The sequence below is a fragment of the Pelobates fuscus genome, chromosome 8 (assembly GCF_036172605.1).
Source record: "Pelobates fuscus isolate aPelFus1 chromosome 8, aPelFus1.pri, whole genome shotgun sequence".
Lineage (NCBI taxonomy): Eukaryota > Metazoa > Chordata > Amphibia > Anura > Pelobatidae > Pelobates > Pelobates fuscus.
This window is the reverse complement of record NC_086324.1, coordinates 117,613,497-117,635,021: the sequence shown is the minus strand read 5'-3', so window position 1 is coordinate 117,635,021 and position 21,525 is coordinate 117,613,497. Positions and strand designations below refer to the sequence as shown.

Below are 21,525 nucleotides of genomic sequence, written 5' to 3'. Positions count from 1 at the left end.
TTGACCGACAGGTAGCAGACTACCTCGCCTTAATTGCAGATATCGACACTCTGAGGAGCGATGAACCCCTTGACTACTGGGTGTGCAGGCTTGACCTGTGGCCTGAGCTATCCCAATTTGCGATAGAACTTCTGGCCTGCCGCGCTTCAAGTGTCCTGTCAGAAAGGACCTTCAGTGCAGCAGGAAGTATTGTCACTGAGAAGAGAAGTCGCCTAGGTCAAAAAAGTCTAGATTACCTCACCTTTATTAAGATGAATGAGGGATGGATCCCGAAGGGACTGACAGTGGGCGATACATTCGACTAAAAAAGGCCTGATGAGGGGGATGTAACAGGGATTAAACTGATAGGAATAGTACTACTTAACACACCACTCCTATCTGGTGGCAAATTAGATTGCACGCGCAGTGCCCCAAATTTGAATTAGGAGGACCAACCAAGCATCTTTTTCCATCTCCCGGTTCCTAAAATCGATGCCATATACACGTCCCCTGATAGGGGACGTAACAGGGATTAAACTGATTAGACTAGTACTACTTAACACACCTTATAATAACAGAGAGAGAGGCAACACAGAGAGAGGAGTCTGAAGAAGAAGAGTCAGAGGAGGAAGGTGGCTTTGAGGAGGTGGAAGACCAAACACAGCAGGCGTCCCATGGGGCTTGTTGTCACCTTTCGGGAACCCTTGGTGTTGTACGTGGCTGGGTGGAGGAAGAGACCTTCAATGACATCAGTGAGGACAAGGAACGGGACATGGCTAGCTTGGTATCCAACCTTGTGCAAATGGGGAGTTTGCGGTTGTGCAAATGGACAGTTTGCGGTTGTGCAAATGGACAGTTTGCGGTTGTTTGCGGTGCGTTAAACGGGGAGTTTGGACTGTCACTGTGAAGCGGGCGTAACCCTTACACTACCTGATCGATACAACATCATACCTGATGTTGTAAAACACGTTATTCCAAACAATTTAGGAATGTTAGGTGATTTATGCCCTTTATGGATTAAAACTATGTAATTTGCCATGGGAAAATTACATAGTTGATGCCACAGTCCATGTGTTAGTCCCCTTGAAACAACTTTTCCATCACTATTGTGGCCAGAAAGAGTCCCTGTGGGTTTTAAAATCCACCTGCCTATTGAAGTCTATGGTGGTTCGCCTGGTTCGCCCGTTCGCGAACATTTGCGGAAATTCACGTTCGCCGTCCGCGAACGGAAAATTTTATGTTCGCGACATCTCTAGCGTACAGATATGCAATAACCTACAGGCACTGAACCCACAAGCACCCGCATTACAATTATTACATATTTGGGATTTACCAAGGAACAATTGGTCTGCCAAGTTTATCCTTTATGACTTTCTCTGACCTGGCTAGTAAGCCAGGGTTTTGTTGGCCGGAACCAGTTGCGTCATTAGGACAGAAATTTGTTGCATGGGAGGTTGAGGAACACACAGCACAGGCTGGAGTCCTGAGGACAGCAAAATGCCCTACAGAACAACTCTGTATCCAGTTTACTCCAGTTAATGACCGCATTAAACGGGGCCAGAGTTGCTGCTGCATTAGCCGAAAATTACCTATGATAGTCATAGAAGGCATGTCTGCCGTATTTGTGCCCCAGGTTCACCAGCTTATGCATATAAGCATCAAATTCCTCTCTCCTCTGTGGCAACTTGGTACATACCACATCTCTATAGATCCCAAACGCGAGTACAAATTTGGGAATGGTCAGTTTGGGATCTCTGGCCTTGAGGACTACCGATAGGTCCCCATAAACATACGTTTTATTCTCTATGATATCCTCGGAAGCAATCAGAAGTGAGACCAAATTCACATCCTTACCTTCCAGGATATCTTTGCGGATTTGAGGAGGCACCATATGTGCTGGTTTAATCATGAGTGTATCAACCTGAGATATAGGGACAGCTACATTACCCTGTAATATAGCCGTAGCACCTGCTAGAGATGTAGCACCAGACAATGTCGGGTTTGTTGCCAGATTCTAATCGGTTGATACTATCTTTAATTTGGCCCATGGATGATAGAAGAGAATTCATCATGGTCTGTAAGTCAGGCATGTTGATGTTCCCGCTAGACCCTTCCCCTGTGCCAGAGTTGTCGGTGTGTGTCAGCATTAATCTAAATAATTCTGCTTTCCTGGCAGTGACCTGGAATGGAATGCTTCTTCTTCTAAGTGCGGCTTGAATGCGTGGTATAGTCCAAGATCTGATAGATGAAGGACTGGCCTATTCACGTCTCCCAGATGGTGAACCCGACCTAGCTGGGGTTCTAGGGAGTGAAAGCTCATCTCCCCCTTCCGGGAACTTGTGACATACTAAAATGAGAATTAAAATTAGGATCTTGTCTCGAAGGTACTAGCTGCTAAATAGTGCCAAGAGGCGAAAACATTCACTAAGGGGTGACAGGTGATGCCCTAGTAATGCCATGCGGCTTGCGAGGCTCTATCTATGAGTTGGACCGAGGGCCTATTTAACACGGAACGTAGTGGTGGGATGTTGGCCTCTCTGTGACATAAAGAGAAAATAGAATTGGGTGTGACAAGTGAGGCACTCTCTATGTAACTTACGAGGCGGCTAACTATGCGTTGGACCGATGGTCAAATACCTCCGAGTATGAGGATGAGTGTTGGCCTCGCGGGACCCCTAGTATGAGGCATAGAAGGCCCGAGAAAGCTAAATATGGAACTTATTTCCCTAACAGCCAGTAATTCCTCTAGTCTAAAGGACTGACAAATCAGGGAAGTACCCATGTAAGCCAATGGGCGAAACGTACCTGTATGAACTGAAATTGAATTGTACGCTAAAAGGTTTGAAGGTTCAGTAGTTAGTAGTGCACCTAAGGGTATCTGGAAGGGAGAATCATGTCTCAGTCAAATGAAACCATAACACAAAAGAAGCTCAAGGAGTAACGGGCCTACCTGGGCAATTAGACAGAACCCAATATGGAAGCTTCGTATTTATCAGGCAAGACCTATCGATTATAGTAGAAGATGTGTGGCACACCATTTTTGTTGATTGCATATATATGCAAAGGGAATGCCGTACATGGAATCAGCATGAAGGGGAATGAGTACTTTTTTTTTTTTGTTTTGTTTAATTCTTTATTGAGATATTAGTGTTAAAAAACAAAAGAAATATAAGAATAAAAGCTTACATCAATGTTATAAAAGTAACAATAATGCATTGATTTTTATTTTCTAACTAAACTACAAACAATCTATTACTTCCATACTTCATACTTCATTCATACTGACACAGCAGGGGAGAGGGGGGAGTGAAGGGAAAGGGCTGTGACATAAGTTTGCGTTTTATACTGTACATTGTTTGCTTTTATTTGTTTTCCCATTATGAAAGTCTTTATGGTAGGTCAACATTGTTACCAAAAGATGTTTGACATTTGTTCCAGATTTTTAAGTATAAACTCCCTTGGTTATTTATTGAGTAATATCCCTTCTCCATTGATAATTAATTTATTTCATTCCAATTTTGATATCCTAGATTTTTCCAGTTTCACGCTATCATATTTTAGCTGTTAACATAATATTATTCATTAAATAGGAAAGATTTTCCACAAGGAAAATCCAATCGGAAAAGGAAATGATATGGGATCAGAGAGAATTCTTTCCCTAAAAGTTCTACTGAGAAATACATTTTAAAATGTCTAACCCTGAGCATTCCCACCAAATATGAAAATGAGACCCTTTAGCTTTTTATCATCTCCAACATCAATCAGAATGATCACTATATATTTTGTATAATTTTGTAGGGACCACGTACCACCTGTATAATACTTTATAATAAATCTCGATCAGATTTACACAATGTGTACTTTGTTTAACCCATTTTAGGCTCTGTTTCCAGGATTGATTATCAAATGATTTATTAAGATACAGTTCCAACTTTATTATCGGGGGCTCTTTAATAAAAGTTTTGGTACTACGAAGGGAATTTAGTGAATGAGATATTCTCTTTAGAGGATTATGAATCTGTAAGAAATCAATAGTACTTTTGTGTTCTATAATTAGTTTTGAGTCCAGATCATTTTTTACTCTTAAGTACGTAAACACTTCACTTGAAGTGAGAGAATAATAAGCAAGTAAGCTTGCAGTACTTGAAAAGGAATTATGTTGCCATTAGTGTAAATATTCTATACTTGATTGATCCCACAATTCGTCCATTTCCTCAGATTTAATTCTTTAACGTTGATTTCTAAGATGTCTATGGGAGAGGATAAAGCCAAACCATTTGTTAGATTTAATTTTTATCCCTAATGTTTTTGATTGTAGCCAGGGTTGCTTTAATGATTGGATTTGTTGTCATTTAATGATGGTCGCTTTAATGATTGGATTTGTTGTCATTTTATATAAAGGACATTGATTATCTATCTGGAAGCATTCATAGAGTATGTCAGTTTTAAACTCTTTAACTTCAATATCCTCCCATTAGTTAACAAAATTACTATTTTTATCCCATGATAAAAAATGGGCTAGCATACAGGCGTCATGGATAGCATGGACATGGATAGCAAATAAGTCTGGAAATCCCAGGCCTCCATTTTCCCCCACTTTTTTAAGGATTTTCTGAGAAATTCTAGGTTTTTTTGTTGGACCATAGAAACATGGAAATGGCAGTTTGAAAAGAGCTCAAAGTTGTATTACTCACTCACGGGATCGTTCTGAGCAAATATATAATCTTTGGGAGCAAGTATGCTCTAGTTTCATTCGATATTGCCCAACCAGCATAATTCAATCTTACCCCATTTCGTAAATATTTTTCTTGAATCCATCTAATAGGTTTAAATAGTTAGAATTAATCAGGTTATCTATAGAGTGAGTAATATTTACTCCTAAGTAATCAATAGTTCTGGCGTCCTAGTTAAACTGGTACATAGAATTGAGCTGAGCTATTTCTATAGGAGTTACCCCGTATGTCAGAATCTGAGTTTTATTTATATTCAATTTCAGATTTGAGAATTCACCATATTCCTTTATAAATTCCATCACTGCTGGTATAGATTCAAGGGAGTTTCACAGGGTCAGAAGGACGTCATCTGCAAATAGAATAGCCCTATGATCCACTTGGCTGACCAGTGTTCCCTGAACTACTTCTGTTTGTCTAATTAGGGCCGCTAACGGCTCCATAGCTAAAATATAGAGCAAGGGAGCTAATGGGCATCCTTGCCATGTCCCATTTTTTAAAATAAAAATATTTTGATTCCATAGCCTAACCAATAACTATACTGTTGGATTTGAGTATAGGATCATAACGCTATTTCTAAAGTTGTCTATTAAACCACATTTTTGTAATACTAGGTCCATAACTTGCCAATCTAATCTATCATAGGCCTTTTCAGCGTCTAAGGCCAAAAAGGCTGCTTTGATGTTTTTGATGTTGACTTTATGATTAAGGTTGAGGACTCTACAGATATTATTAGATGCTGCTCTGTTCCTGACGAACCCAACTTGGTCTCCGGGAATTAAAGTCGATTTGATAAAACCTTTGAATAGATTTTAACATCTAGATTTATCAGGGATATAGGCCTATAATTAAAGGTTTTTCTAGGGTCCTTCCCCTCTTTTGGAATAGGAAAAATGGAGGCCTGAAGATATTTGACCGGTAGTTGATCTTGTACTGAAAGCACAAAAAACACCTGTAAAAGCAATGGAGTAACCACTGTCTGAAATTTGCGATAAAATATGGATGTGAAGCCGTCGGGTCCAGGAGTTTTATTTGGCTTCAGAGTGTCAATTACCTCATTAATCTCAATTAGCGATATTGGTCTATTCAAGTTTTCTAGCTCTTCTTTAGATATGTTTGGGAGATTAATGTTTGAGAGGAATAGATTTGTTAAATAAATTGTTTATTTGAAGCAAGATCATATAGATCAGAATAGTAGTCTCAAAAGGCGTTAGAAATATTTTGTGGCGATATATATGTTTGGTTGTCTACGATGATTTTTTTAGCATTTTTGTCCTGCATTTACAGGCAGTGCAGAATTATTAGGCAAATGAGTATTTTGACCACATCATCCTCTTTATGCATGTTGTCTTACTCCAAGCTGTATAGGCTTGAAAGCCTACTACCAATTAAGCATATTAGGTGATGTGCATCTCTGTAATGAGAAGGGGTGTGGTCTAATGACATCAACACCCTATATCAGGTGTGCATAATTATTAGGCAACTTCCTTTCCTTTGGCAAAATGGGTCAAAAGAAGGACTTGACAGGCTCAGAAAAGTCAAAAATAGTGAGATATCTTGCAGAGGGATGCAGCACTCTTAAAATTGCAAAGCTTCTGAAGCGTGATCATCGAACAATCAAGCGTTTCATTCAAAATAGTCAACAGGGTCGCAAGAAGCGTGTGGAGAAACCAAGGCACAAAATAACTGCCCATGAACTGAGAAAAGTCAAGCGTGCAGCTGCCAAGATGCCACTTGCCACCAGTTTGGCCATATTTCAGAGCTGCAACATCACTGGAGTGCCCAAAAGCACATAGTGTGCAATACTCAGAGACATGGCCAAGGTAAGAAAGGCTGAAAGACGACCACCACTGAACAAGACACACAAGCTGAAACGTCAAGACTGGGCCAAGAAATATCTCAAGACTGATTTTTCTAAGATTTTATGGACTGATGAAATGAGAGTGAGTCTTGATGGGCCGGATGGATGGATTGGTAAAGGGCAGAGAGCTCCAGTTCGACTCAGACACCAGCAAGGTGGAGGTGGAGTACTGGTTTGGGCTGGTATCATCAAAGATGAGCTTGTGGGGCCTTTTCGGGTTGAGGATGGAGTCAAGCTCAACTCCCAGTCCTACTGCCAGTTTCTGGAAGACACCTTCTTCAAGCAGTGGTACAGGAAGAAGTCTGCATCCTTCAAGAAAAACATGATTTTCATGCAGGACAATGCTCCATCACACGCGTCCAAGTACTCCACAGCGTGGCTGGCAAGAAAGGGTATAAAAGAAGAAAATCTAATGACATGGCCTCCTTGTTCACCTGATCTGAACCCCATTGAGAACCTGTGGTCCATCATCAAATGTGAGATTTACAAGGAGGGAAAACAGTACACCTCTCTGAACAGTGTCTGTGAGGCTGTGGTTGCTGCTGCATGCAATGTTGATGGTGAACAGATCAAAACACTGACAGAATCCATGGATGGCAGGCTTTTGAGCGTCCTTGCAAAGAAAGGTGGCTATATTGGTCACTGATTTGTTTTTGTTATGTTTTTGAATGTCAGAAATGTATATTTGTGAATGTTGAGATGTTATATTGGTTTCACTGGTAAAAATAAATAATTGAAATGGGTATATATTTGTTTTTTGTTAAGTTGCCTAATAATTATGCACAGTAATAGTCACCTGCACACACAGATATCCCCCTAAAATAGCTATAACTAAAAACAAACTAAAAACTACTTCCAAAAATATTCAGCTTTGATATTAATGAGTTTTTTGGGTTCATTGAGAACATGGTTGTTGTTCAATAATAAAATGAATCCTCAAAAATACAACTTGCCTAATAATTCTGCACTCCCTGTATGTTTTAATTTATTTGTTAAGGATTTACCACTTCTGTTGTTACTATAATACCACTTTTGTTTTACACGTTGGATATTTTTATTAATATGCTCTAATGTCTTATCATTTATTTGTTGTCTAATTATCTTTATATTAGATAATAATTTATCGACAAAGTTAATCTTGTGTTGCCTTTCAGTTTCTATCAATCTTATGTATAGGTGTTGTAAGTTCTCCTTTTTACTTTTTTGGATAAAAGAAACAATTTTAAAACATAGTCCTCTTATAATGCATTTAACCCCTTAAGGACGGCAGGCGTCCTATTCACTTAACCGGTAGACGGTGATCCCACATATATATATATATATATATATATATAAAAATACACATAGAATTATCACTATATATCACTATATATATATACACCTATATATAAATAAAATTAATTGTAAAAAATTATATACATATAAATAGATTTAATAATTATACGTATATATTTATGTAATCATTTTACATAATTAGGTAATTTTATTAATTACAATTTGCGGTACCTGTCTGACAACCCAGGCCGAAAGGCCAGGTAATTAAATTTGCTAGCACTATAGTTAACCCTGTAACTTTCCAAGACACCAGAAAACCTGTACATGGGGGTACTGTTTTACTCGGAAGACTTTGCTGAACACAAATATTAGTGTTTCAAAACAGTAAACTGTATGATATCATCAGTTTTTGCATTTTTCACACACAAATGGCACTTACACGGACGATATAATTGTTGTGACAAATTTTACTGTTTTAAAATACTAATATTTGTATTCAGCAAAACCTCCCGAGTATAACAATACCCCTCATGTACAGGTTTTATGGTGTTTTCAAAAGTTAGAGAGTCAAATATAAGGCTTGCATTTTATTTTTTTCACATTGAAATTCGCCAGATTGGTTACGTTGCCTTTGAGACCGTATGGTAAGGAATGAAAATTACCCCCATGATGGCATACCATTTGCAATAGTAGACAACCCAAGGTATTGCAAATATTATTTTTAATGGTCATTGTTAGCGACGTGTGGTCCGACCAAGTGATTGGATTTGCAATAGTAGACAACCCAAGGTATTGCAAATTGGGTATTTTCCATGGTCCAGTCTATTTTAGTAGCCACTTAGTCACAAACACTGGCCAAAATTGGCGTTCAAATTAGTTTTTTGCATTTTTCACACACAAACAAACATTAACACTAACTTTGGCCAGTATTTGTGACCTAGTGGCTACTAAAAAAGACTGGACAATACCTTGGGTTGTCTACTATTACAAATGGTATGCAATCATAATAGGGGTAATTCTCATTCTTGGGCTACCATACGGTCTAAAAGGCAACGTAACCAATCTGGCAAATTTCAATGCGAAAAAATTAAAAATGTAACATGCTATATTTGACCATGTAACTTCCCAAAACACCGTAAAACGTGTACATAGAGGGTGCTGTTTTACACGTGAGACATCGCTGAATATAAATATGTGTATTTTATTGCAGTAAAAGCAAACAGTATTATGACATTCACAGTTAAAATGTCACGTAGAACTAAAAAAAAAAAAATTAAAATCTTATTTTCTCCCATTTTTAAAAATATTTTATTGATATTGAATTATGTTTCATACCTAAATATTTGATGATAAATGAAAGCCCTGTTTCCCCTGAATAAAATGATATATAATAAGGGTGGGTGCACATAATATGAAAGAGGTGAATTACGCCTGAACAGACATATAGCGCAAATTCCAGATTTTGTTTACGTTTTGTTTTGATCACAACGTGTACATTTGGCTCAGTCCTTAAGGAGTAAAGGTAGCCCAAAGGATCAGAGGTGAATTATGCCTGAACAGACATATAGCGCAAATTCCAAATTTTGTTTACGTTTTATTTTGATCACAACGTGTTCATTTGGCTCAGTCCTTAAGGGGTTAAAGGTAGCCCAAAGGGTCACGTCCTAAAGTAACAAGTCGAAAGCCTCCATCTAGATCTTGTTTTATATTGATTATTAATTTTAATGGTCATTGTTAGCGACATGTGGTTCGACCAAGTGATTGGACCAATACTAATATTTTCAATCAAAGGAAGTGAATTGTTTCTGGTTAAAAACAAGTCAATTCGCGAGTACGATTGATGAGTATTAGAATAAAAAGTATAGTCTCTAATCAATTGGTTAGAAACTTGCCATCAGTCAAACAATGCATTTTGCCATAATAAATCTGGACATTTTGAGCTATCTGTATCTGTTGGAGAGGAATCGTTCTTAGCGTAGCTTCTGTATATAGCAGAGTTAGGGACACAATAAAAATCAACTCCCATTATCAATGTACCCATCACTAACTAATCAGATTTGGAGATTAGGTTTCTTATGAATTTGAGGGTAGAGGTGTTGGAGGCGTGTACATTAATTAGGGTATAAGGTATATCATTTATGTTAAATATTAAAATTTGATATTGCCTGTTAGTATCTTTTTCTTGAAATATTACTTCAACTTTCAATTTGCTGGAAAAGATTAAAGCCGCTACTCTTTTTTTTTTTTTCCTCCTTCAAGATTTGAGAAAAACAGCAAGGGAAATATCGTAAGTTTCCAAATTTTTGTGAGGTCTTCTGACCAGTGGGATTCCTGGATCAAAGCCACGTCTACATTCTGCTCTTTCAGGAGATTGTATAGGCAGCTTCTTTTCTGTGGGGCATTAAGTCCCTTAGTATTAATTTAAAAATGTTTTAATTACATTATTGTTCCCTACGAGATTTATAATTCACCTTTTTATACCCCTGCTGTTTTCCTACCAATCTCAACCTACCTCCCTGTGTCTTTAAACTTCCATATGTACCCCAACGTATGAGGTATTTAGTCCTGAGGTTTCACTCATTCATTCATCCAACTTCCCTTCAAGATCAATACAGTAATTGTATACATCCTGCATTAATCTATCTTACAATGCCTTCCAGGAGGGAGAAGCCGGGAAGAGGAGAAAGAATAACACATTTTATGTCAATCTTTGTTTTTATTGAGGCATATAAAGAATCAGTACAGTTAAGAAAGTGAGGAGTTAATGCATGAATAAAACATATGTTGTGCATAACAGATAGCAAAAGTATTGCATGAACTTCTCATTATAACGGTCTCTTTTTTTTTTTTTAGGTATGTACAGTTTAACCGTGTAGTACTACGCAGGTCAAACTGGTAGGTGCGGTGTAAATATGAGTGGTAGGTACAGTCGAGTGTAAGGTATCCACAGAGTAATCAGCTTGTAACACATGCATTTAACAGGGCACTGTGCTTAGTGAGGTAAGGCTATACAGGGTCTGCTATATATGACTATTTGCTAGTTTTGCTCTGACACGCACTAGATTAGAGCTTTCAGGTTAGGCAGCTTTTGTGGGCCAAAGTGGGGTAAAGTACGCTGTACTCAAGTGGCAGGTCAGTCTAATGTGCCCGAGGCTTAGTCATCAGACGGGTAGCAGTCTAGATTACATGGTAGATTGCATAGTGTGGATGCTATGTGACATAATAAGCATAACAGTAGGTCATTACTGACAGCAATTAGGGGCAGAACTTTCAATTGGGCAAAGATTAAGCAATAAAATAAAATTAAAGGAAAAAGTTAAAGAGTTCTGCATGTCCGCATTCAGTCCCTTTCAACCCATGTCGGTTCGTGGCAAGTTGTCATCAGGGGTGGGAAGGCAGAAGGTGTTGGTGCAGCAGTTGCAGGGCGAGGTCCCTCTCTAACCACATCTTCAGACCACTGACTCGAGGGCTCTGAGAGGTCGAAGCATTCCCATGTCGGGTGCAGGTGGAGCCGATGTACTTTCGCTGCCTGCGGCGTGCATTCCTCCTGCAGGGTGGTTGATGCTGCGGAGGCGATTTCCTCACGACCCTCGGCCTGGGCGGGCTGTGTGCTTGCGGTAGATGCTTGGGGGCAGTTGCTTTGCCCGTAGTGGTGTGCCTCTTCCCCCCCGTTCCCTGTTCTATTCTTGTGTTCTGTCTGCCTATGCTGTGGTACCATTTTCTTTTCCCCGTAGGCACGATTCTGTTTACTCCTGCCTGTTAGGGTTTGCCGGGTTGTCTGAGGTGCTTGCAGGCGTTCATTTAGCTTGTGCCAGAATCGGGCAAAAGCAGCTTCTATCTGCTGCAGAGCATCGCTGTGGATCTCAGTTTCAGGTATGCAGTTTGGCTCGCATGGTGTGCTTGCCGGCGGCATTTTGGGTGCGCCAAGTGCTCGGCTTCCCTTGTGCTGCGGTTCGTCGAGCTGTTTGTTCAACTTTTGGCTGCCCCTCCTGTCGCTTGGTGCGGACCGAGATGACCCCCATCGGTCCAGAGGCGGGGGGTAGAAGGAGGTAACCCCGAGGGATCTGCGACCAAGTCAGTCAGCACGGGGAGCAGCCGTCTCCCCGCTGCTCGATCTCCAGTAGGCCTCAGGGTATTTTGTCGGGTCCCCGGGGGATTACAGGCTTATATTTGGTATCTGGCGATTTCCCCTGGGTGTCCCCTTCATGATATCTTCCCTCCAGTGCATGGTTGTGCCGGTTTTCAGGGGAATTACCCCCGGAAAATGCAGAATATAGTAGGAGTTGATGTTCAGCACAACCGCTCAACCTAGATGCTAGGCTCCGCCCCCAAAGAATAAAATTTTACATTTTATATTATCTTATTATTTACTGCATCTTTAAAATAACTCTGCAAATGCCGAGCTAGGAGAGAAGGATAAGGAAGAGGAACTCTATTTACTGCTAAATTATCTTTTAGCCCATAACAAACTAACTACTTTGTTCCGTTGGTCTATTATACTTATTATATTAAAGTTACTATTAAAGTAGGTACTCTAAAATCATAAAATACTCTGTAGCATTTGATTTCTTTATTTGCTTGTGGATTTCTATATCCTGTAATTTACCTCTGTGAACATACTTTATCAATCTTGTCATTACAAGTGATGCTTAGTGTTATCCTATTATATCTCAAGAGAAAAGGGTAATAATGTTCGAGAAACAAAAAGTGTATTTCCCATAATTATTACATTGAAAGGTTTAGTTTCCGTATGCTTCCCTTGTCAACTTTATCAACTATTCCCTCTTTATAATTTATTAATTTTACAAACTTGTAATTTAGTTATCAGTTTCTAATCACCACTATTAACCCCTCAAGGACGGAGCCAAATGTACACGTTGTGATCAAGACAAAACGTAAACAAAAATTTGAATTTGCGCTATAAGTCTGTCCAGCCGTGATTTGCCTCTTTCATATTATGTGCACCCACACTTATTATATATCATTTTATTCAGGGGAAATAGGGCTTTCATTTATCATAAAATATTTAGGTATGAAACATAGTTTAATATGAATAAATATAAAAAAATGGGAGAAAATATGAATTTAAAAAGAAAAATAGTTCTGAGTGACATTTTAACTGTGAATGTCATAATACTGTTTGCTTTTACTGCAATAAAATACACATTTGTATTCAGCAATGTCTCACATGTAAAACAGTACCCCCTATGTACAGGTTTTATGGTGTTTTGGGAAGGTACATGGTCAAATATAGCATGTTACATTTTTCATTTTTTTCACATTGAAATTTGCCAGATTGGTTACGTTGCTTTTGAGACCGTATGGTCTGCGGGGGTCTGTTTATAAATTAAGCCTGTACCAATAAAGCATTGTCAGTGTTGTACTCCCAGAGCTGTGTCTCGTCCAGGTACAGGGGGGAAATGGGTCTCTTATTATGATAAGTGGTTCCTGAGCGGCTGAAGGAAGGTATTAGCAGAGGTAACCGGTTGGGCTACCCAGGGTCCGCTAAACAGCAGAAGTAATAATAAGTATTTTATTCACCACCAGATTTTATGATAGTTTAAAATAATTGGGGAGCAAGAGTCCTTGCAAGTACAAAATAGGGGATTTATCCAAAAAGAAATGGTGTTTTTTTTTTTCCCACCGTCACAGACACTGCAGACTGAATTTATGAGAAAGATTTATTTTTGTCAGGGTGAGCATGTGGTCAGTTGCCCAAAGCCCACTCACTTTCTCCGAAGAAAAAAAAAATGACTGTCCAGTGTGGGGAAAAAAAACAATACATTATCTTTTAATGGCCCTTACCATATCCCCCTTGCTTTCCTAAGCTACTGTGCACTCTGTTACTAAATTGATATGGATTGGCAAAGAGCCAAGATTAAACTATAACCCTCTCTCACATCCTAAGCAGAGTGAAGGGCTTAATTTTTACAATATTTACTTCTCCTATATCGTGAGTGTACCCTTGAACCAGGTCTGGTGTACCTAAACAATGATAGAGCATTAAAAAGGTTTTTTACACAGGTTGCACTCTGTACTTTCCCATGGCAAACAGGTATTGCACCTAATTTCTTCTAAGAATCTGGATCTCTGTTCGAGATGTTACAAAGAGCTGGTCAGCTTTGTGTCGGGATCCCGCGGGCGGCTGCGAGGGGAGGCTGCACTCCGCTCGCAGTACTCACCATCCAGCCGTCCGTGGTCCCCTCCTCCTCGTGGGCTCGGCGAGCGGCATCCTTCCAGCCTCGGATGCCTCCCGCATCTTCCTCCACGCCCCCCAGCGGCAGCATGCATGACGCTGCGCGCTAGGAGACCACCCAATATATTACATGCCGGGGTCAGTCACCTGACCCGGCGTTAAAGGCACAGTGCCTCAGTCACAGTGGGAGGTTTAGATATCTCCCACGTGTGATTGGATAATTTCCAATCAGAATTAACAATCAGAATTAACCTTATGGTTTAAATACTTACCTTTCCTGTTCCTCCCTGCCCTGTTGTGGTCTTTGCTTGCTAGTATTGCTACTAACTTGTGTTTCTGGTTACGTACTCTCTGGCTTGTTAATCTGACTTTGTGACTTTCTCCTACCCTTTGACCTTGGCTTGTTTCTCGTTATTCTGTCTTCTGGTTCCCCTTACTCGGCTTGTCTCCTGACTATTCTTTGTGTGCTTAGCCCGGCCACTCTAAGATCCGGTACTGCACCTTTTCTGTGTGTGTGTGTGTGTGTGTGTGTGTTAGCGTGTTGGGTTCCCAGAATTGTGACACTTTGCACACATCTGCCGGCTATGCAGTAAAATTAAGACTTTATGGTCAAAAATGTCCACTCTCATTTAATTAATTACAAGAACTAATGTAGTCCTTTTATACCATTTTTGTTTTACTTCACCACTATGCCTCTCTCTTTATATCTGGACCATTGAAGAAAAGATAAAATCCCCTCTATTGATAATTAGTTTGATAAAGTATTTTAGTCATGAAAGAGATACATATTCTTGGGCCAAAGTTATGAGCTTTACTTCTAAATTTAGTCTTCATTAGTATTGTAAATATTAGTTTTATTGTTTTTTTACTTGGGAAGTTGTCCCAAGTTCTCATAAATATCTTGGTCTCACAGGAACTAACATAGGAATCTGTCACTGAATAGTATGGGACTTCCAGGTCCATGTTTAATGGTAATTGGATGGTAAGGTAATTCACATTTAACAACTTTTTGGATTGGGCACTGAAAAAAAGAGTAATAAATAAATAACAGAATTACTCAGTTTTTTGTAAGTAGACTTTACCAACCCAGTCACAGTAAATAGATCATAATGCCTTTTTCGTAATCTTTCTGGTTGCAAGTAAGTGTCTATTCTAGTGTAAACACACCACCTTCCACTCAGAGCTGCCTCCCAGCTATCTGAGGCTCCTCACCCCCTCCTCCAAAATCAGGCCTCTCTATCTCCTGGTGACCCGGGACCACTGTTTCAAGTCTACTCTAGCCTCTCCATCAATCCTCTCCCACGACCCAGCCCCACTGCCTCTCATCTGTGTAGTATTATACCATCAGTATTGTTTCATGATACTAGAATCTAGGCTTGTGCATGGCAAGAAAATTAAAAAAAAAATTCCAAAAAGCAAAGATTTTTTGTGAAGCCCATATTTTGAATATTTGTCAGCTAGTTAGAATATTGATATCGAAAAAACTGATTTGAAAACGTAATCAGACAATTCAAACAAGCATGAAAATAGGACAATAAATATGCTGCAAAATATATACAGAAAATATTTTGCATATATTTTATACTATGCTGATAGGAGCACTTTTCTGCCTTTTGTTCCACAGATCAAGTGAGCAAAACAGTAAAAATAATATATATATATATATATATATATATATATATATGTATGTGTATATATATATATATGTATATATAGAGAGAGAAAGAGAGAGAGAGATTTTAGTGCTCCTTTTTTTTCTCCTCAAGTGGTCACTTTTCAAATGATCTGTAAATTAAATCAACATTTAGTATCTGTCCCCAAGCCATTTATTATAATTTTCCCCAATCAATCATCTCTTCTTTGGCGCTATGAGTGAAATTCAGAATCCTAAATCAAAACAGCTATTGAACGTTTCGGCTGGTTTGTGATTCCGTAATATTTTGGTTTGGAGTTCGGGAATTTGGCCAATCACTTGATTGACATAAATTCAGATATTGCAAATCAGAGTGTAATGCATCTCCAATTCTTCCAGAATCTAGCCTACCCATTCCCTACCCCAGGGATAGGCAACCTTTGGCACTCCAGATGTTGTGGAGCACATCCCCCATAATGTTCTTACATCCATAATGCTGACAAAGCATCATGGGAGGTGTAGTCCAAAACATCTGTAGTGCCAAAGGTTGCCTATGCCTACCCTACCCATTGGTCAAGTGTCCATTCCTGTATTTTAATGTACTTCATTACTGTCTTTATGTAGTTTGTCTAATGAAGTATGTTACAGACTGAACACATTTAGTTATGCTTCTTTTTTGTTTAGTATTGTATCTTTTTGATTTGACACGACTTTAAATAATGTTCCACTCTGACATATCCATATCTTTGTACATTGTTGTTGTACTCCACTGATTTTTACCCTTGTTTATGCCTCTTGGATATTGGTCAGTATAGTTGAAATACTGCAGTCATATTTGTACTTTTTATGTTGTAAAAAAGATTAATAATAATAAAAAAATATTACACAGAACCATAGATAAAAACACATGTAAAATGACCCTCTACTTTTGGATGTAGTCTACTACTCTTCCCCTGATATTACTTAGGCTCAGAACTTTTCCAAGGTTTCTTGGAAAATGCTAATACTGGAAACTTGATATACTTACTTTTGAACAATCTTTCCAACAAAAAAATAGCTATACTTTAGAATTATGTTATATTCATACAAAAACCAACATCATGAAATATATATGATCAAAACTCTCTCTATAGTCATCCCTTTGGATGGAATGGGCCTCCTCTTTCATATTCTGTATCATTGTTAGTGATACTTAAAAAGATAGACAGACTTAGCAAGAGAAAATCTGACGCCAAGTTTGTATTGGTTGTAGAGTAATTAGGGCAAAATGAAGATGCAGAGAAAGATTAGAGTGGGCTTGCAATAAAACAAGACAAATTCTAATCCTATTACCCTTGTTTGAATTAACTAAACAGGAATTAGGGTAAGTGCCTTGATTAAAAAAAACACAAACTTTATTAAATCCCTATACGGGTAAAGAAATCACACACAGATAAATAATACATGTAGTGAAAGTGTCAAAAATGTGCTTAAAAAATGAAAAAGTTAAGTAAATATACTTGTTTAAAATAGAACCAACTGTCAATACTTCAATGGTAATTCCAAAAATAATAAATTGTGTTTTTTAATCAAGGCACTTAGCCTAATACCTGTTTAGTTAATTCAAACAAGGTTAATAGGATTAGTATTGGTCTTGTTTTTGCAAGCCTACTCTGATTTTTCTCTGCAAGTTAATGATAATTATTTGTCTTTTTATTTAAATTCAAATGAAAGAGCAAAGTGTCTTTGCATATTAATATTCTTTTTTTTTTTTTAATCAAACATGATTGTCATTTTTATAACAGTATACTGTCATTAATTTAAAAAAATGTTTTACAACAAAAGGATTGAGATAATGCATGAACAGTAAAGTTATATCAGACATATTTTACTATGGTAACTACATATTTGTATTTATTTTTATTTAATTTATTTTTATTAAATAAAACCAGTCGTGGAAAACATATCTATTTGGCACATCCACATAGAAGAACGAGGGAAACATGTTTGGCCCTTCATCAAAAATACAATGCGTTGTCTGTACATATTCAGTGTATAAGCTAACAATCCACATGGTGAGTCCTGTAAGTAAGTCAAGAGTTTCATTTCTATATTAAGACAACATTCCAATCCAGGAGGACATTGTGCTAAATAAGAGTGAATGGTAGAACCTAGAGTGTACCAGCATACTGACATCTGTGTGACCTACATACTCTTCTGGACAGAAAACGTATGGGTACGTCGTACGGTTCGTACGTCCCCATAGTGCATGTCCCCTCTCTTTAATCCATATTTTAGGTTTCACTTGATAGTACTCAGCCTATTTAATACAGCAATTACCTACAATAATCATGTAGATAAATTATGTATATGTCCTTGTAGTGCCACAAAAAGACAGGAAATTAAAATCAATTGTAAATATTAAATTTAACAAATATGTATTTAAACAGCATTTTGCAAATTGAAATTTGTAAATTCTTACCATTTGTATAAGGATTCAGCGTCTTTTTATTTGTCATTATACGTGCCGTGGCATTATTTACCTATGCATATAAAAATGTCAGTTAGGATTTGTAATATTTTTGCATATGCATTGTTTTTATAGTTCTGTTCATGTAAAGATAAATTCAATTTTATTTCTATCAGTAATAATTATGGTTTATATGTTTATATATAATTTACGATTATTGCATATACACACATTACTGCAGTATAGTAGCATAATATCAATTAAAATATGTTATAGTAATATCAAAAAGAATTTAAATATTTATCATTTCTATTTCAAGGGCATGCCTTTAATTTTATGTAATCACAAAAGCAATAAATACTTTAAACAATAAAGAAAGAGTATTATCTGAACAATCATGTAGTGAATTAAAGGTAGGGAAAAAACAACAAGGGAAGATACATTCTCAAAAGTGATACAGAAATGAGTAAAAAAAAAAAAATCTTAAAAAAATAAGATCACATTTGAAAGAAATCATTTAGCATTCACCACTACAATAATGCTAGTGTAGTTGCAGGAATGAAGAAACACATTCATTCATTCAAGCTTATCCAAACAACAACTAAAAGGATAGAAGGGGATACATTATTGAACTGAACACAAAATGGAGTTAACAGTCTGAGTAAGATGTGCATGAATTGTTTCCAATCCAATAAAGTAACTCAAATGAAAACAGTGAGTCTTTCGATTCGGTTTCACCATGCCATAGAGTTGTAAAATTATTCAAATCATACAGAAGCTATACTTGAACTAAAATGTTCAGCTTCCAAAGTCAGTCTCATTACCCATTTATATTGATCCATTTATTTCACATGGAGTGTAAAGAGATCAGGGGACTGGAAAAGTCTAGACAATCATATTGACTCTTTCAGATAACATAAGATAATAACTCATTATCTGAATGTGCCATTTTAATCTTTGCAGACCGTATTTTGATTTGTAGAGATATTTTTCTTGTTTTATGTAAAATGACTACCTTTAGGTTTCCATAGTCAGTACAATGGTAGAAATTAGAATTTAGGTGCATTGGTTAACAGCATAATATAAGTATTATTTTTCCAGGTAGTTCTCATTTTAGTAGTGAACGCACAATAAAAATACTGACCCCGAATCCACTTGTATCTAGAGGCTTATGGGATTTTGGCATTTCTGCCATTTTGAACTATGGAAGAAGGTATATGTGCAATTGTAATACTAAAAGTCTAGTCAAATCCTTACAATGCGCATTTGGGAATTTGGTAGGAGGGGATATCTAATAACTTAGTACCAGACACTGGGTCAATAAGCACTGTAGATAGTGTGATGTGTTAGATCCATAATCATTTAGGAATTCTATCTACCTTGGCTTATTGTTAGTGCATGTATGTCATTACATTAACTAATCTCCTCTACATGGATAAGAAAATAGAGGTATCTGGTGCCCTCTACAGTTTATCATCTGTAGGACCCCTGAATGCATTAGGAAGAGATGGATGTAGGAGAATGAACCCAGGCCCATCTGTATTATAATATGAATACCACAGCACGCTAGGCATTGGATCTGTGGTACTATTTCATGTTTTCATAACATTGTACAATAAATCAGAATGCTACCTAATCACTGATCTCTGTAAATTTCACCAGTAACTCTCAATGTGGCACAGCCATACAATGTCACATTTTCAACAAGATTATGCATCAAACATCTACCCTGCTAAAGCTGCACTATCAACTGTAAGGGATGTTTTATGAAAGCTTTAGCAGCAACAACTGCACAGAAACTAAATGGTACCTAAACATGTGCTGCTCAGCATGCAGTTTTCATGTAATTAGTAAACATTTGTCTGTTTTCTTGCATCACTTTAATGTTTTTTGTTGCCGACTAGAAGTAAATTGCATGTTAATGTTTAAATTCTAGTGCATAACTCTCAAAAATGTGAACAATATTGATTAATGTAATATTGGAATGAGATGGCAGATGAGTAGTCATCCTTTTTTCCCCATTTAAAGTTGTGCTCAAAGGTTTGTATACCCTGGCAGCAATTGTGAAATCTTGGCATTGATTTTGAAAATATGAGTGATCATGCAAAAAAAAAAGTTTTTTTATGAAAGGACATTAATCATATGAAGCCATTTATCATCACATAGTTGTTTGGCTCCTTTTAAAATCATAATGATAACAGAAATCATCCAAATGGCCCTGATTAAAAGTTTAAATACCCTTGAATGTTTGGCCTTGATACAGACACACAAGGTGACACACGGGTTAAACTTGCAATTAAAGGTTAATTTCCCACACTGGTTGCTTTTTAAATTGCAATTGGTGTCTGTGTATAAATAGTCAAAGAGTTTGTTAGCTCTCATGTGGATGCACTGAGAAGGCTAAATACTGAGCCATGAAAAAAACTGTCAAAAGATTTACATAACAAGGAACTTTATAAAGATGGAATAGGATATAACAAGATATCCAAAGCCTTGAAAATACCAGTCAGCACTGTTCATTCACTTATTAAGTAGTGGGAAATTCAGGGACCTCTTGATACCAAGCCAATGTCAGGTAGACCAAGAAAGATTTCAACCACAACTGTCAGAAGAATTGTTTGGGATACAAAGAAAAATCCACAGGTTACCTCAGGAGAAATAGAGGCTGCTCTGGAAAAAGATGGTGTGGTTGTTTCAAGGAGCACGATACGACGATACTTGAACAAAAATTGGCAGCATGGTTGGGTTGCCAGAAAGAAGCCTTTACTGCACCAATGCCACAAAAAACAACAACTTGGTTACAATATGCCTGACAATACCTTGACACGCCTCACAGCTTCTGGCACACTGTAATTCATGTCACAACCATAAGCACTATGTTTGGAGAGGAGTCAACAAGGTCTATAGCAAAAAGAATACCATCCCCACTGTGAAGCAAGGTGATGGCTCACTGACATTTTTTGGGGGGTGAGCTTTAAAGGCATGAAGTATTTTGTGAAAATCGATGGGAAGATAAATGCAGCATGTTATCAGAAAATACTGGCAGATAATTTGCATTCTTCTGCATGAAGGCTGCGCATGGGATGCTCTTGGACTTCCCAGCATGACAATTACCCAGAGCACAAGGCCAAGTTGATCCTCCAGTGTTTACATAAAAAAAAAATGTGAAGGTTCTGGAGCGCCCATCACAGTCTGTGGTGATGGTGGATCATGCATGATGACCAAAGACATGACTTGGAGGTATTTTGCCAAGACGAATGGACAGCTATACCACCTGCAAGAATTAGGGGCCTCAGAGAACACTATTACAAAAGACTGCATGCTCTCATTGATGCTAAAGGGGGCAATACACAGTATTGAGAACTAAAGATATGCAGACGTTTGAAAAGGGGTCATTTCATT

At 37.8% G+C, this 21,525-nt stretch overlaps 1 protein-coding gene across 1 annotated transcript in view; it reads right to left on the bottom strand.

The window, feature by feature from the left end:
* RBFOX1 (RNA binding fox-1 homolog 1) overlaps positions 1 to 21,525 on the bottom strand; it is a 1,085,723-nt gene that overhangs the window by 366,330 nt on the left and 697,868 nt on the right. The window contains exon 6 of the mRNA XM_063430238.1: positions 18,136 to 18,196. Within this exon, the coding sequence (XP_063286308.1) occupies positions 18,136 to 18,196 (61 nt within the window). The remainder of the gene's footprint in view (positions 1 to 18,135; positions 18,197 to 21,525) is intronic.